Consider the following 12,076-nt stretch of genomic DNA (forward strand, 5'->3'; position numbering starts at 1 on the left):
GGTCAAAACGGACCTATCTTCAAATACCAAAAAACTGGAAACGGCAGAGTCACTCTAGGGGTATTCAACGGGAAACTCTTTGTCCGCTTTACCGAAAAAAAAACCACCTTGATGAACACCTCTCTAGCAGGTGGCTGGAAGTTTGTTGGTGCTTCCTACAGCGAAAAGTCTGATGAAGTCAAGTTATGGGTTGATGGAGTCATGGTCTACAAGCGCGAGATTGATGCAGGTCTTAGACTGAGTATTCAGGGAAATGTCCGAATGGGAGCGAGCAATAAGTGGTTCTTTAAGGGAAGGATCGCCCAGATGCAAGTGTACAACTTATCTTTGACTCAAGAACAAATTCGGGCAATACAAGAAAAAACTCAACGTCCAGGTGAGAAATATGCCTTATTGACCAAGTTCATTTTCTCGTTTTTATAGATAGAGACAAAGTCGGCGTCCATAAGCCGCAAAAAAAGAACGAGGCCAATATCCGCCGTCTTCACTGAACAAGCATTTATTATATTGCTTTGCCTTCAAAATCAAATACGTCGCGGGTAGGGCAAAAAGTGAGTGTCCAGCTAGCAGTTGAGTTTCGTCGTTAGTGAGAGTGACGTTACAAGATTAACTACAGATGAAATGTCAAGTGGCAGATTAGTTTTGTTACAATAGGTGTTAAGTGGTTTAGTGATTTTGCAACGTGACCTTTTAGGTCTGGGTGCGTTAGTTGTGACACTAAGTGGTGTATTATCTGGGGGTGTGGAGGAAGTGGGATGATCTCGATACGGTAAGTTTGGTTAGAACGAGTAGAAATGTTTTTACGCAGTCGACGGTTAAAAAGTTACAATTCTAGAGATTGATCCCTAGAAGATAACTTAGTGTTATAGTAATTAAAACATTGCTTACTGCCGTTCTTACGTAAACTTTCTTTTTTCAAAGCGAGTTGTTCTTCAAGTATTTTTATGATCTTGCGACATTCTTGAGTGAGTAACTTGAGGTTTATACGCCCAGAAATGATTGTTAGTAAAAATTGTGGGACATTAAAAAAACCACACACTGTTCGAAAACAGTAGGGGACGTGGTCCCCGGTGTGGTGGTCTACCTCTACTTCTGATTTCATCTATCTTTCGAAATCAGGGTGGGTTGGGTGGGTGGGTGGGTGGGCGTAGTCACAATATGAATTGACAGAGGCTTCCAGCGGCGCCTTTTAATGTTGACGGCCGATCTCGGCCCACAGAAAATTGTAAACCGATTTGAGAGTATGTGATATGCTTGGTATATAAATACATTATCATTACCATTAAATTTATCTTTATAAGGAGCGTTAACTCGTGATAAATTAAAATTGTTTTTTTTTTTAGTTATTGATGAGTGTGCAAAGGGAATCCACACCTGCATGGTTAATGCCACGTGCATTGACACCAAGGTGTCTTACAGCTGCAAGTGTAAACCGGGATTCGTGGGAGATGGACACAACTGTTCAGGTAATTAGTTAAGTACCGTAAACTTACGAATATAACCCCTTAGAAAATTAATCTCCCTTCTCATTAAAAAAAGGTAAGCCCCAAATATCAGAGGCAACCATTGTTTCTATAAAAGGCTTCCATGCATATAACCTTAAATGGGTCTATTTTTGGGGATTAGCCTTTAAGGGCCTCGGTTCCTTCCTTCTCGGTGCAATCGAGTAGACGAGCACGATAGAACTGACGATGCCTTCTAATAAAGAGGTATTTTTTTGCGTGGTGCATGGCTATGCGGAAAAAGTAGATCTTAGTTAGGGCTAGTCCTGGCCAATCTAATTAGGAACACTAAGCTCTTTTTGAAAGTTTTCTGGTAGACATACAGTCCTAGCGAAAACGCTCGAAACGAAGGCAGTGGTATATCTGATAATTTGCCTAGTTTCCTAATAATAGAACACATTACGCACAGGAAATGAAAACTAAGTTACAAAAAAGTTAGATACAGACAAGTCAATAATCAGTCAATTGACAAACTATGTCTTGAATTAGAAAGTGAAGATTGGATCAGCATGTGTAATAACAGTGATTGTCAAGAAGCTTTCAGCTGTTTTCAAAGGAAGAGATATAAATAATATAATGAGAGGATGCTTTTGTTTAGCCAAAGTAGTAAAAACGTAAATAATAATAACACGCTGTGGATACCCATCGGTATTTTTGTTTAACGAAAAGTTCAAATAATCTTAAACAGTCTTGAAGTTATAAAGGAAACAATCAACAAAAGCAAATGCAAATTAGAAATAAGTTCACATTTTAAAGATAACGGTGAAAGAATTTCTGATCCACAAGAAATAGCCGAGACAATTAATGAATGCTTTGTTAATAATGTTGGACCGAGTCTGGAACCTACCGAGCAATTTACTTCTTACCTAACCAAGAGTAATATCAACTCCGAATTTTTAGATCCATTCACAGATAAAGAAATAGAAGAGGAACTTTATAGGTTAAACGGATGGTAAATCTTGTGTTTACAATGAAATTTCACCAAAAGACATACGAAATCGAAATTAAACAAATACCACTCACTCATTGATCTGGAAACATGACAGGACGCAGGCGGGCTCGACTGTAAGTTCCGCAAAGGAATGCTAGTAGAATCTACTAGCATTCCTAACATTCCTCAAATTAAGACTCACCCGGTTTCTTTTCTTTTGGGACTTGCAAGGTGTCGTAATCTGTTTTTATGTCATGGAGGATGTAATTAAATCGAAAACAAACCAGGCAGGGTATAGGAATATGATCTGGACTACATGTCACATCAAGAAGTGCCAAGAAATAAAAACGTGATGTGAAATTAGAGTAAATGCAAATGTACAATGTAATTGCGCTACTCGAAATGGCGGACGCGGCCGACTAAAATAGCTCGCAAAGGCGGACCATTTACTGGCGCAGAGATACTCATGAAGAAAGGTTAAGGCAGAAGAGAGGAAGGAAAAAGAGAAGACGTGAGAAGGAAAGAGAGGCAAGAAATGCTGTAACGGGATCCTGCAAATGATTTGACAGTGTAAATATACGGTTTCGATTACGAAACAATCACGCGCATAACAGGACACAGGCGTTCTCTACTGTCAGTAACGTGGTGCAGAATTTACTAGCATTCCTAGATTATTCTGTTTTGAGACCACAAAATTGTACGCCGAAAGAATATGATCTAAATTTAACCATCGAGCAAATGATACGTTTTTTGAAATGAAGTGCAACAATTTCTCGGAGTATATTCAAGCGCGCTATTAAATCACCTTGAGACACGGTTAGAAGAAACATAAAAAAAGACATCGTGAGCTTGGGAGTGAAATCCTGAAAAAAGTGATCGCACGAGTGTTATTGTCAACACAGTACAATGACAAATGCATTAATTATGGTGAATCTTGAAGAATATGCATATTCATGGCACTACCATAGTAAACAGTTGCTCTCTATTAGTTTAAATTTACTTTAAAGTATTATCATATTTGTAAGAAAAAAGTTGAGCCGGGTAAGGGAGTCTTATGTGGACAAAATGATCAGATCCCATGGCATTTGGCGAGCGGTCCTGTTAATGTTATGACTAGTTGTCTCTCTTCACTTATAATCTGCGATACCAGATACACTATTTTTCGAAGAGGCTAAAAGAACGCGAAAATTGAGTACGATATTTGCACCGGAAAAAAAGTTAACTTTTAGACGAAAGCAAAATGCACACGCACTTTTTCAAAGAAGAAACACCAGACTGGCCCCGCAGAACAAGCGTTATTTTTCGTGTGTGTTTCGCGGGCGAGCGCAAAACGCGAGGAAAACACGCACTACAAGTCACGCGCGACAGGAGTTGTGAGAAGAAAAGAATAGACATGTACATGTATATGCCTACCTCTGTCTTGTTCCATCATATTAACGATGCTATAGTAAACTGTACAAGGAGAAACAACCTTCAGTCTTGTGGAAATAACTCACTTCATTTTATTTTAGAGCGTGTAAGTAAGGGGGGAAGGGGGGGGGGGGTATCCACCATTCTGATCGATATCAATTGACCGATGCCTGGCTACACTGGTGACTGCATTGCCACATCATACCATTTAAAATTAAAGGCAGTGTTTCTGTATTAGAGTTTTTTTACGTTACATCAGACCGTGTCAGGTGGGTCACTCGCCGTTCTGATGGATAAAAAATTAAAGGCTGAATTGCTGTATTAGCGTTTTTTACGTTACATCAGACCGTATCAGGTGGGACACCCGCCGTTCTGATGGATAAAAAATTAAAGGCTGAGTTGCTGTATTAGAGTTTTTTACGTTACATCGGACCGTATCAGGTGGGACACCCGCCGTTCTGATGGATAAAAAATTAAAGGCTGAATTGCTGTATTAGCGTTTTTTACGTTACATCAGACCGTATCAGGTGGGACACCCGCCGTTCTGATGGATAAAAAATTAAAGGCTGAGTTGCTGTATTAGAGTTTTTTACGTTACATCGGACCGTATCAGGTGGGACACCCGCCGTTCTGATGGATAAAAAATTAAAGGCTGAATTGCTGTATTAGCGTTTTTTACGTTACATCAGACCGTATCAGGTGGGACACCCGCCGTTCTGATGGATAAAAAATTAAAGGCTGAGTTGGTGTATTAGCGTTATTTGTTTTGTTACACGAGACCATGACACCGATATCAACCTTGACATTGGCTGTGCATTTTTTTTATTTTGCATTTAATTATTTTTACGAGTTTGCTTCATAGTTACTTCCTTCATTATTTCACCAGCTATATAGTTGCGTGTTTTTTATTGCTTTTTTGTAAAATACTGACCTCACTGATAAAAGTGTTCTATATAGTCCCCTCATTATGGTTTTATCTGGTGTGAAAATACATCTACAATTTGGACATTTCGAGCACAAAGTGAATTTGTCGTGCCCCCTGTTCTGAAAGTGAGTATGGATTGTTCCATTTCATTGTAAGTTCAGGAGTATAAATTTTAAGGGCCGCTCTGCTACACTATGAATTTTATGGCGCCTACCCCCGGAACAATAACCCGGATGATGCACAATGCAAGATCATGTTGGTCGTGTTTATGTTAAGCGTGAATATTCAAAATTGTGGTTGTCTAGGCAAATGCTCTTCTGTGATAACTTACGTCTTCTTGACTAAGCGAGACTTACCTTGGTTCTGTCCCTTGTATTTCCTTTGTTTCAATGCCTACCATTTCGCATAATTAACACGCGCCAATTCCAAAGCAGAAGAATACGTCTCTCAGGTTATGGCTTCGCATCTCTCCGGCTTCGCTTTCATTAGCGGCTCTTAGCAATCGCTTCCTTTTATTTCTTGCTTTGGGCATCTTCCTTTTTTTTTCTCTAATGAACTTCCACGCGACTTTTGTGGCATGATCGATCACAATTTCGGAAGGGCGCGCTTCCTTCTCGTTCCCGCTAAACAGTGCCGTAATATAATTACGCGATCGCATTTCAAGATGCTTGTATATGTGCCCGCGTTTCCACACAGTGATAGTTATTATCCAAATTTGAAAAGCCAGCGGCTTATCGCAAAACAATAGAAACATCAGCTGGGAATGTTGTGTTCCTGAAGTGAATGTACAACTAGTAGATCTAAAGGCCCGGTCAAAAAGGATGGCGATTAGCTTCCGAGCTTTTTGCACAGGACGCATCGTACGACATTTAGGCTAAAATTTTTTTTCACCATACAATTGCAGCGAAATTCGCGCAAATCGATCTTGTTGATTCATTACAAAACAAAGTACGTGGCCAAGCAAAGCGTCATACAATCTTGGTGATTTTGCCAACGCGTCGCTTTTATATAATTAAAGGTATATATATTTTTTTTGATCGGTATGATCAACAATTGCTTGGTACCTCTCATTAGACGGTACGTACATAAGCACTGGCAGGCCACAGACTTATTTAATTCGAATTTATCCTCGCCATCTTCTTATATGAGGTCGAGGAGAAATGCAGTAATTTTGTATCGAGTTACGATATTCAAAAACACTGTCCAGATCGCAAAGAAAGAAGTGAGAATAACATGAGCCGTTCATTCTCTGTCATATTGAATGAGATTACAGACGCCTCAAGGAACCACAAAGATTAAATCTCTGCGTGACGTCGTACTTACAGTAGACTTCCACTGCGTCCTCTCATGAACTCAACAGAGGAGCAGCTGTCGAAAAGAAAAGCTTACCGGTTGATCTAAAGAAATCAAGATCTTATAGAACTTTTAACAGTTCACTGAAATTAATAAATATATGTTCAAAAATAATTATCTACAGTGGGTATTAGATGCAGTAATAAGATACTTAAGCCTTACACAATTGTGTCATAATTTCATTGCTGCTATTACATCCGTATCTTGACGTTCACTACTGTGCTAAGTAATTACGAAGAGTCTTTTCAAAAGCTTTGCAGAACTTGCTTAAGATTTCCCAGCCTGAAACAACAATGTTTTGTCAAAACCATTAAATAAATGATGCAAACTATGTGACGCTAGGCATATAAAGAAACTTCTTCAAGATCTCCATCTCCCTTGACGAAAATATTCGGACAGGAGGATCAGAAAGCTTTTGACTTTCCTCCTGCCCCTCGTTCAAAATAGTTTTGAAGTTCGCACGATTATCCAGGCTTTTTTTTTTCAGCGGAGAGGAACGTTGGATAGGGGCGGGGGTAGGGGAGTAGGGTGGAGAGTTGTTGTATAAATTAAAACACAAGAGTTTTTTCCAAGACTCTAGGTTACCATTTCATACGCAAAGGTAGCTTCGTTACGTCATTCAACGATGCTTTTTAGAGTTATTCTCACACGGATGGCCAGAACAGGTTACTTTAACTGGAGAAGTAAAGAAATACGTCATACTATCACTATTTTTAGCTGAAATTACATTTTGATAACTTTTAATATTGATTCTTTGCATACACTCTCTATTTTCAGAGTTAAACTCAACAATATTATCGCGAAACAAGTATTATTATGAACATCTTGGCAATTTTCTAGAGATACAGATTGAGAAGAATGCCCGTTGGCTGCTATGCTACCGCGCCTCTTTGCATGGCTGGCAGGTCAGCATCTTTCACGACAAATGCGATGACAAAGAAAATACTGTTACCATCATAAAAAAGGGGAATTACGTTTTTGGTGGATACACAGACATCACTTGGGGTAAGACAGTAAAGTTCAATCGCTTTGCTTGTTGTTGTCGTTGTCCTACATTGCTTTTTGGGTAACAGTGTTAGCAACACCAAGGGAAGTAAATATTTTAGGAACACAATGCAAACACGCTGGTCGCATCAGACTTTAAATAATCTATCGTTTCTTTAAGTATTATACAAAGTGCTACTTACAACAGGAGTTGTTCCACTGAGAGAGTGACTTCAGTGCGCTTCATATGCCTTTCACTAGGTATACTGAAGCCGCAAGCTTGAAATCAGTGGAAAGGTCGCTAGAATGTTGATCTGCTCGATGAATGGGGATAGGTCAGCAATTTGTTAGTGGCACTCTGAAAAGCTTAAAGTAGTGGTAGTTTTTGTTTAAAAAATCTTAATTCAACATTGTATTAAAATTCAATCTGTACTTTCAATAAGCTGTTCTTTCAAAAGAAACTTTACGTGGTGGCCAATGGTCTATGCTATAGTGATTTGTAGGTTTCTTTTATTCATTCAGTTACTCTGGATTAATAACCAGGAAATGACTGGCTGGCTGCCTGTCGATCTGTCTGACTGATTAACTGGATGATTTAGTGCAGGGGTTAATGAGAAAAAAGTATTGTATTAAGAAAAACCTACATTCACTTTTCCTTCAGAACCCAGAAAAGGCAATGGAGACTATGGCACCACCACTGAGGCCTTTATTTTTTCTCTTCGAAACGAGGAAGCCCTTGGTCCATTCAAAAGCAAGGTGAAAGAAGGAAAAAACGCCATTTACAGGCACCCAGATTTTGGTCCAGTGTTTGGTAAAGAAGACATCGCAATTACTGATATGGCAAACGAGAGCAAACAAGCCCACACATATTTCGGCGAACACGACATATATAATGTCCCAAGAGGTGTGGGAGAGAGTACAACAATTCTTGCTGGGACTTCCTACTTCATCCTAGATGACTGGGAGGTCTTCTATCTTGCTTGAACGCCCTTAGGAATAAGAATAAGGTAGACGTAGTAGTAGTAGCAGCAGCAGCAGCAGCAGCAGCAGCAGCAGCAGCAGTAGTAGTAGTAGTAGTAGTAGTAGTAGTAGTAGTAGTAGTAGTAGTAGTAGTAGTAGTAGTAGTGGTGGTGGTGGTGGTGGTGGTAGTAGTAGTAGTAGTAGTAGTAGTAGTAGTAGTAGTAGTAGCAGTAGTAGTAGTAGTAGTAGTAGTAGTATTAGTAGTGCTGATAAACCGGGGCCCATTGTCTGAGACCACTCGATCAGGTACCCCGAACCTTGCAAAGTGTGCTTTCATGAGCTCTACTACTATTGCTGTGAGTGTTTTGGGTAGTACAGTCGAACCTGTATATAACGGCCCTGTATTAAGCGGCCACCCTCTATTAAGCGGCCAGTTTTTAAAGTCTCGATTGCTTGCTCTTACAAACGCTGTATTTGTAAGCTGTATTAGGCGGCCACCCCTATTAAGCGGCCGCGGCCACCCTGTAGAAGTCCTATGTTTGTCTTTCTTTGTTATTTTTACCTGTATTAAGCGCCCACCCTTGAATGGAAACTAAGCCATATGTTATCTTATGCGGTATTTTATTGTGTTTAAAATGCAATCCAGCATCACTATAAAGAAATAACATGTACAAAGCTACTGTAAGCTGATACTCGGCCGTTAAATATAGTTAACGCTTTTCAGATGTCCGCAATGTGCTGAAGTACAGTACCATATCACGAACGCTAAAGAAAGTTTGTTTTGAATATGCTTCACTCTTTAGCAAGAAATTCCTCTTTAATTAACTTGTTCTTCAGCCATGTGACATTGAACATTGAGCGTAACAACTATGAAACGACGGAATGAGATATTTTGTTGTGAACTGTAAGTCATAGAAATAGAGCACTGTATACCGTAGGAGAGAAGAGGACAATTTATTGCATAGTACTTTTACACAATGTTACGTATATTATACCGTTAAGTTACAAGTTGGCACTGAACTTTGTTTAAAGTATTGATCACTTGAAAGAGTGTTGATTGTCCTATTGTTTCCTTGCATGAAGTGCTTTTGTATGATACGCCATTAAAATTGACATTAGACCACGCCCAGTGAGTACTTTTAGTGATCCTGTATTAAGCGGTCACCTGTATTAAGCGGCCAGTTACTCAAGTCCCGAGGGTGACCGTTATATACAGGTTCGACTGTATATCAATCTCTATCCAGTCGCTGTAGTGACATGTAGTGCGTATTAAAGTTTGGCTATTGTTATGGTTGAGTTTTGGAAGACAATAGGGCTTTTGTTTCTCATTATAAGCGACTCTTTAATTGTCTCTCATCTAAGTACAATTCGTGCTTTAGCCTGCGAGCAAGCTCGTTGGGAAGAGGGGCCACGAGAGCTTGCTCGTAGGTTATTCGTACTTTTGATTGAGGTTTCGCTCCATAGGTAAGAACACACGTGTATCAGAAGAGACCCCTCGAAGACGGTAAAGGGCGTGATATGAAGTCGCACGCCCATTGATCACGCTCGATTTTATTTTACAAAACTTGGTTTCTTGTTTTAGTAGCTGATCATTTAATTCTTTCTGACTGAAGAAAGATAGGAGTTTAGAACACCAGAATAGAACTCGCTTGTATTTGTTGAAAAACCTATTTCATGAACCGTTTTCGTCGCGAACACACACAGTCTTTAACAGAAAACACATTTAACGAATCGATTTTTGTTGGAAATTACATTGCCTAAACTTGCCTAATTTGCTGAATGTTTTTGAACAACACCAGTCGCGGCAAACCGTTAGCAATCAAAGTTGGCTTGCCCCACTTTTTTTTGCTTGAGAGATTTTATTGTACGCGTGTATATCTCTGTGAAGATTGTGTTGCCTTAACGCGATGAATTGCTGAAAGACGGGGAATTAAAAATACATAATAGAGTATGAACATTTTTCTACTGTTGACGTTTTGTGGGTAGTCGCGTCGAAAATGATTTTTTAAAAGTTTTGCAGCACGCGCACATTGAAGTGAAATGTGCATAAGTTAATTGTTTGTTGACGATTTATGAGACAAAACCTGAAGAACAATGGAGCCATAACGCGCGAATTTCGACACCGCTTAAAGCAACCAGGCTAAATGAATCCGTGTTTTGTTTGACTTATTGTATGAAGTAGATTGCTTTTGAGTTATTTTTATTTAAACGCAAACTTATCTATAAAAGTATTTCGCAAGCGGGCGCGAGGAAAACGATTTATGTTAAGCCGCTCGCGAGTAAACTAAAGGTGAAGCTTGCACGATTTATTGCTCAAGGCGTTCGGAACAATAACGTGATAAAGGCGCAAACTTTGAAAGCGCTACGAGGAACAAGGCTTAATGGCTCAGTTTCAGTTTCTCTCATCGCAATCGCGATTGTAATAATTGCGTGGTCGTACTAATTTATTACGGCTTTCTATGATAGCAGCAGTAGCTAGAATCCACTAGAGATATTAACTTTTTTTCACTGATGTATTCAACGTTCTATAATTGTAACGTTACAAGTTAAAGCAAACCTAGTTGTAAGTGCTGCGTTTGTGTTCGCGTTTGTAACAAAGAGCGACTGGTGAGGCGCGAATTTTGAAAGCAATTCATGGAACAACGCTTAATGGCCTAGTTTTTGTTTAGTTCATTGCAAAATTGTTTTGGGGTCGTTCCAGTTTTTTACGGCTTTCTACAAATCCTAGCTCGGAGGGCATGATGAGGACGTCGGCTTTTTAGCGGCTGTTCTGTCCTGAGGTGTTTACTTTTAAAATTTCTGAAAATTTTTTGGGCCTGAAAGACTTGATTTTTAGAGATGACAATTTCATAAATATAAGCACTCGGTTAGTTTGCATGTTTAAAAATGCCTGAACGAGAACTCTTGGAAGCCTTGAGACATTTGCACGAGTGAACTGTTCACGTCACAAATTCCCCAGCCCTCTCCCGTTAGATTATTTCTGCCTCGACAATTGCTTTCACACCCCACTATCCCAAAGGAGGTATGTAACACTAAAGTCGGGTACGAAGATATTTGAATTTCGCGGTCGGTGATCAGGCTACACTTCGGTAATCGCAACCTTCGTTAAACAAACAATAGAGGCACTTTCCCTTAAACAATAGTTCATCGCAAAAATGACCATAAAAGGAGAGAAAATGTGTCCTATTGTCAACCCGAAAAGTCAACTCAAAGTTTGATACGGACTTAGTGCTATTTTCCTTCCCGCATCAGGATATCTTGTCTAATTAAGGACCATAGTCTACCTGAAATATCATGGCTAAACATGGGCTCTTTTGGCGCTTGACTAGCATATTGAGCACACCCTGAGCATGAAAGCACGTATTCCTGATTTCCGAAGTCATACCAGGCCAGAAGAGGGACACCTTGACTCTTCGAATGCATGAACCTGCTCCAAAGTGTGTTTTGTGGATTTTGTCTAACATGGCCGGTCTCATTGACTTTGGAATGACTGCCTGCTGCCCTTTCTACACTGTCCCATCTGCACTGCCAGAGATAATTCATCTTTGAAGGTGAGGTAAGGCTGCACTAAGAGATCCTAATTTTCGTTTGTTAGTTGGCCAACCAGTCATTATGAGGAAGGACAGCCTCTGCAGTTCTGTGTCCCTTGCAGTCTGCTCTCGCAGATTTTTCAGGGTAACATTGGAGATGCCTGAGTTGTCTAAGGTCATAGTTTCCAATTCCACTCTAAAGATGTGTTCTCCAAAGAGATTAGCTGCAGAGAGTTGAGGTTGAGGAGCCCTTCAAAGAGTGCCTAGTATGACTTGGTGTACTCCTTTCTTGTAGGTCACAACGAATGACCATCGTTGGAGCCTCATGCGCATGGCTTGCAGACACCTCGGTGTTTTGTAAAGGGGTTTCTAGAAAATTGTTTCAAGGGGTTGAGGATCTGTTTCAGCTGTGATATCTGACTTTCCGTAAAGCCGACTATCCCAGTTCTCAAATGCTTAGCATATTGTAAGACATCTTTTT

The 12,076-nt window shown here is 39.9% G+C and overlaps 3 protein-coding genes across 3 annotated transcripts in view; 2 read left to right on the forward strand and 1 right to left on the reverse strand.

Annotated features, from left to right (window-relative positions):
* The window catches only part of LOC146454971 (uncharacterized), a 394,059-nt gene that overhangs the window by 205,447 nt on the left and 176,536 nt on the right, over positions 1–12,076 (forward strand). The window lies entirely within an intron of this gene.
* The window catches only part of LOC146454976 (uncharacterized), a 234,456-nt gene that overhangs the window by 123,426 nt on the left and 98,954 nt on the right, over positions 1–12,076 (reverse strand). The gene's annotated exons all lie outside the window — the stretch shown is intronic.
* LOC146454982 (uncharacterized) lies at positions 53–8,089 on the forward strand. The gene is made up of 4 exons (XM_085094841.1): positions 53–376; positions 1,344–1,466; positions 6,899–7,126; positions 7,767–8,089. Exons 1-4 carry the CDS (start codon positions 112–114, stop codon positions 8,087–8,089), a joined length of 939 nt encoding a protein of 312 aa, XP_084950967.1. The 5' UTR covers positions 53–111.

This window comes from Pavona decussata, unplaced genomic scaffold, assembly GCF_977016875.1.
Source record: "Pavona decussata unplaced genomic scaffold, jaPavDecu1.1 SCAFFOLD_291, whole genome shotgun sequence".
NCBI lineage: Eukaryota > Metazoa > Cnidaria > Anthozoa > Scleractinia > Agariciidae > Pavona > Pavona decussata.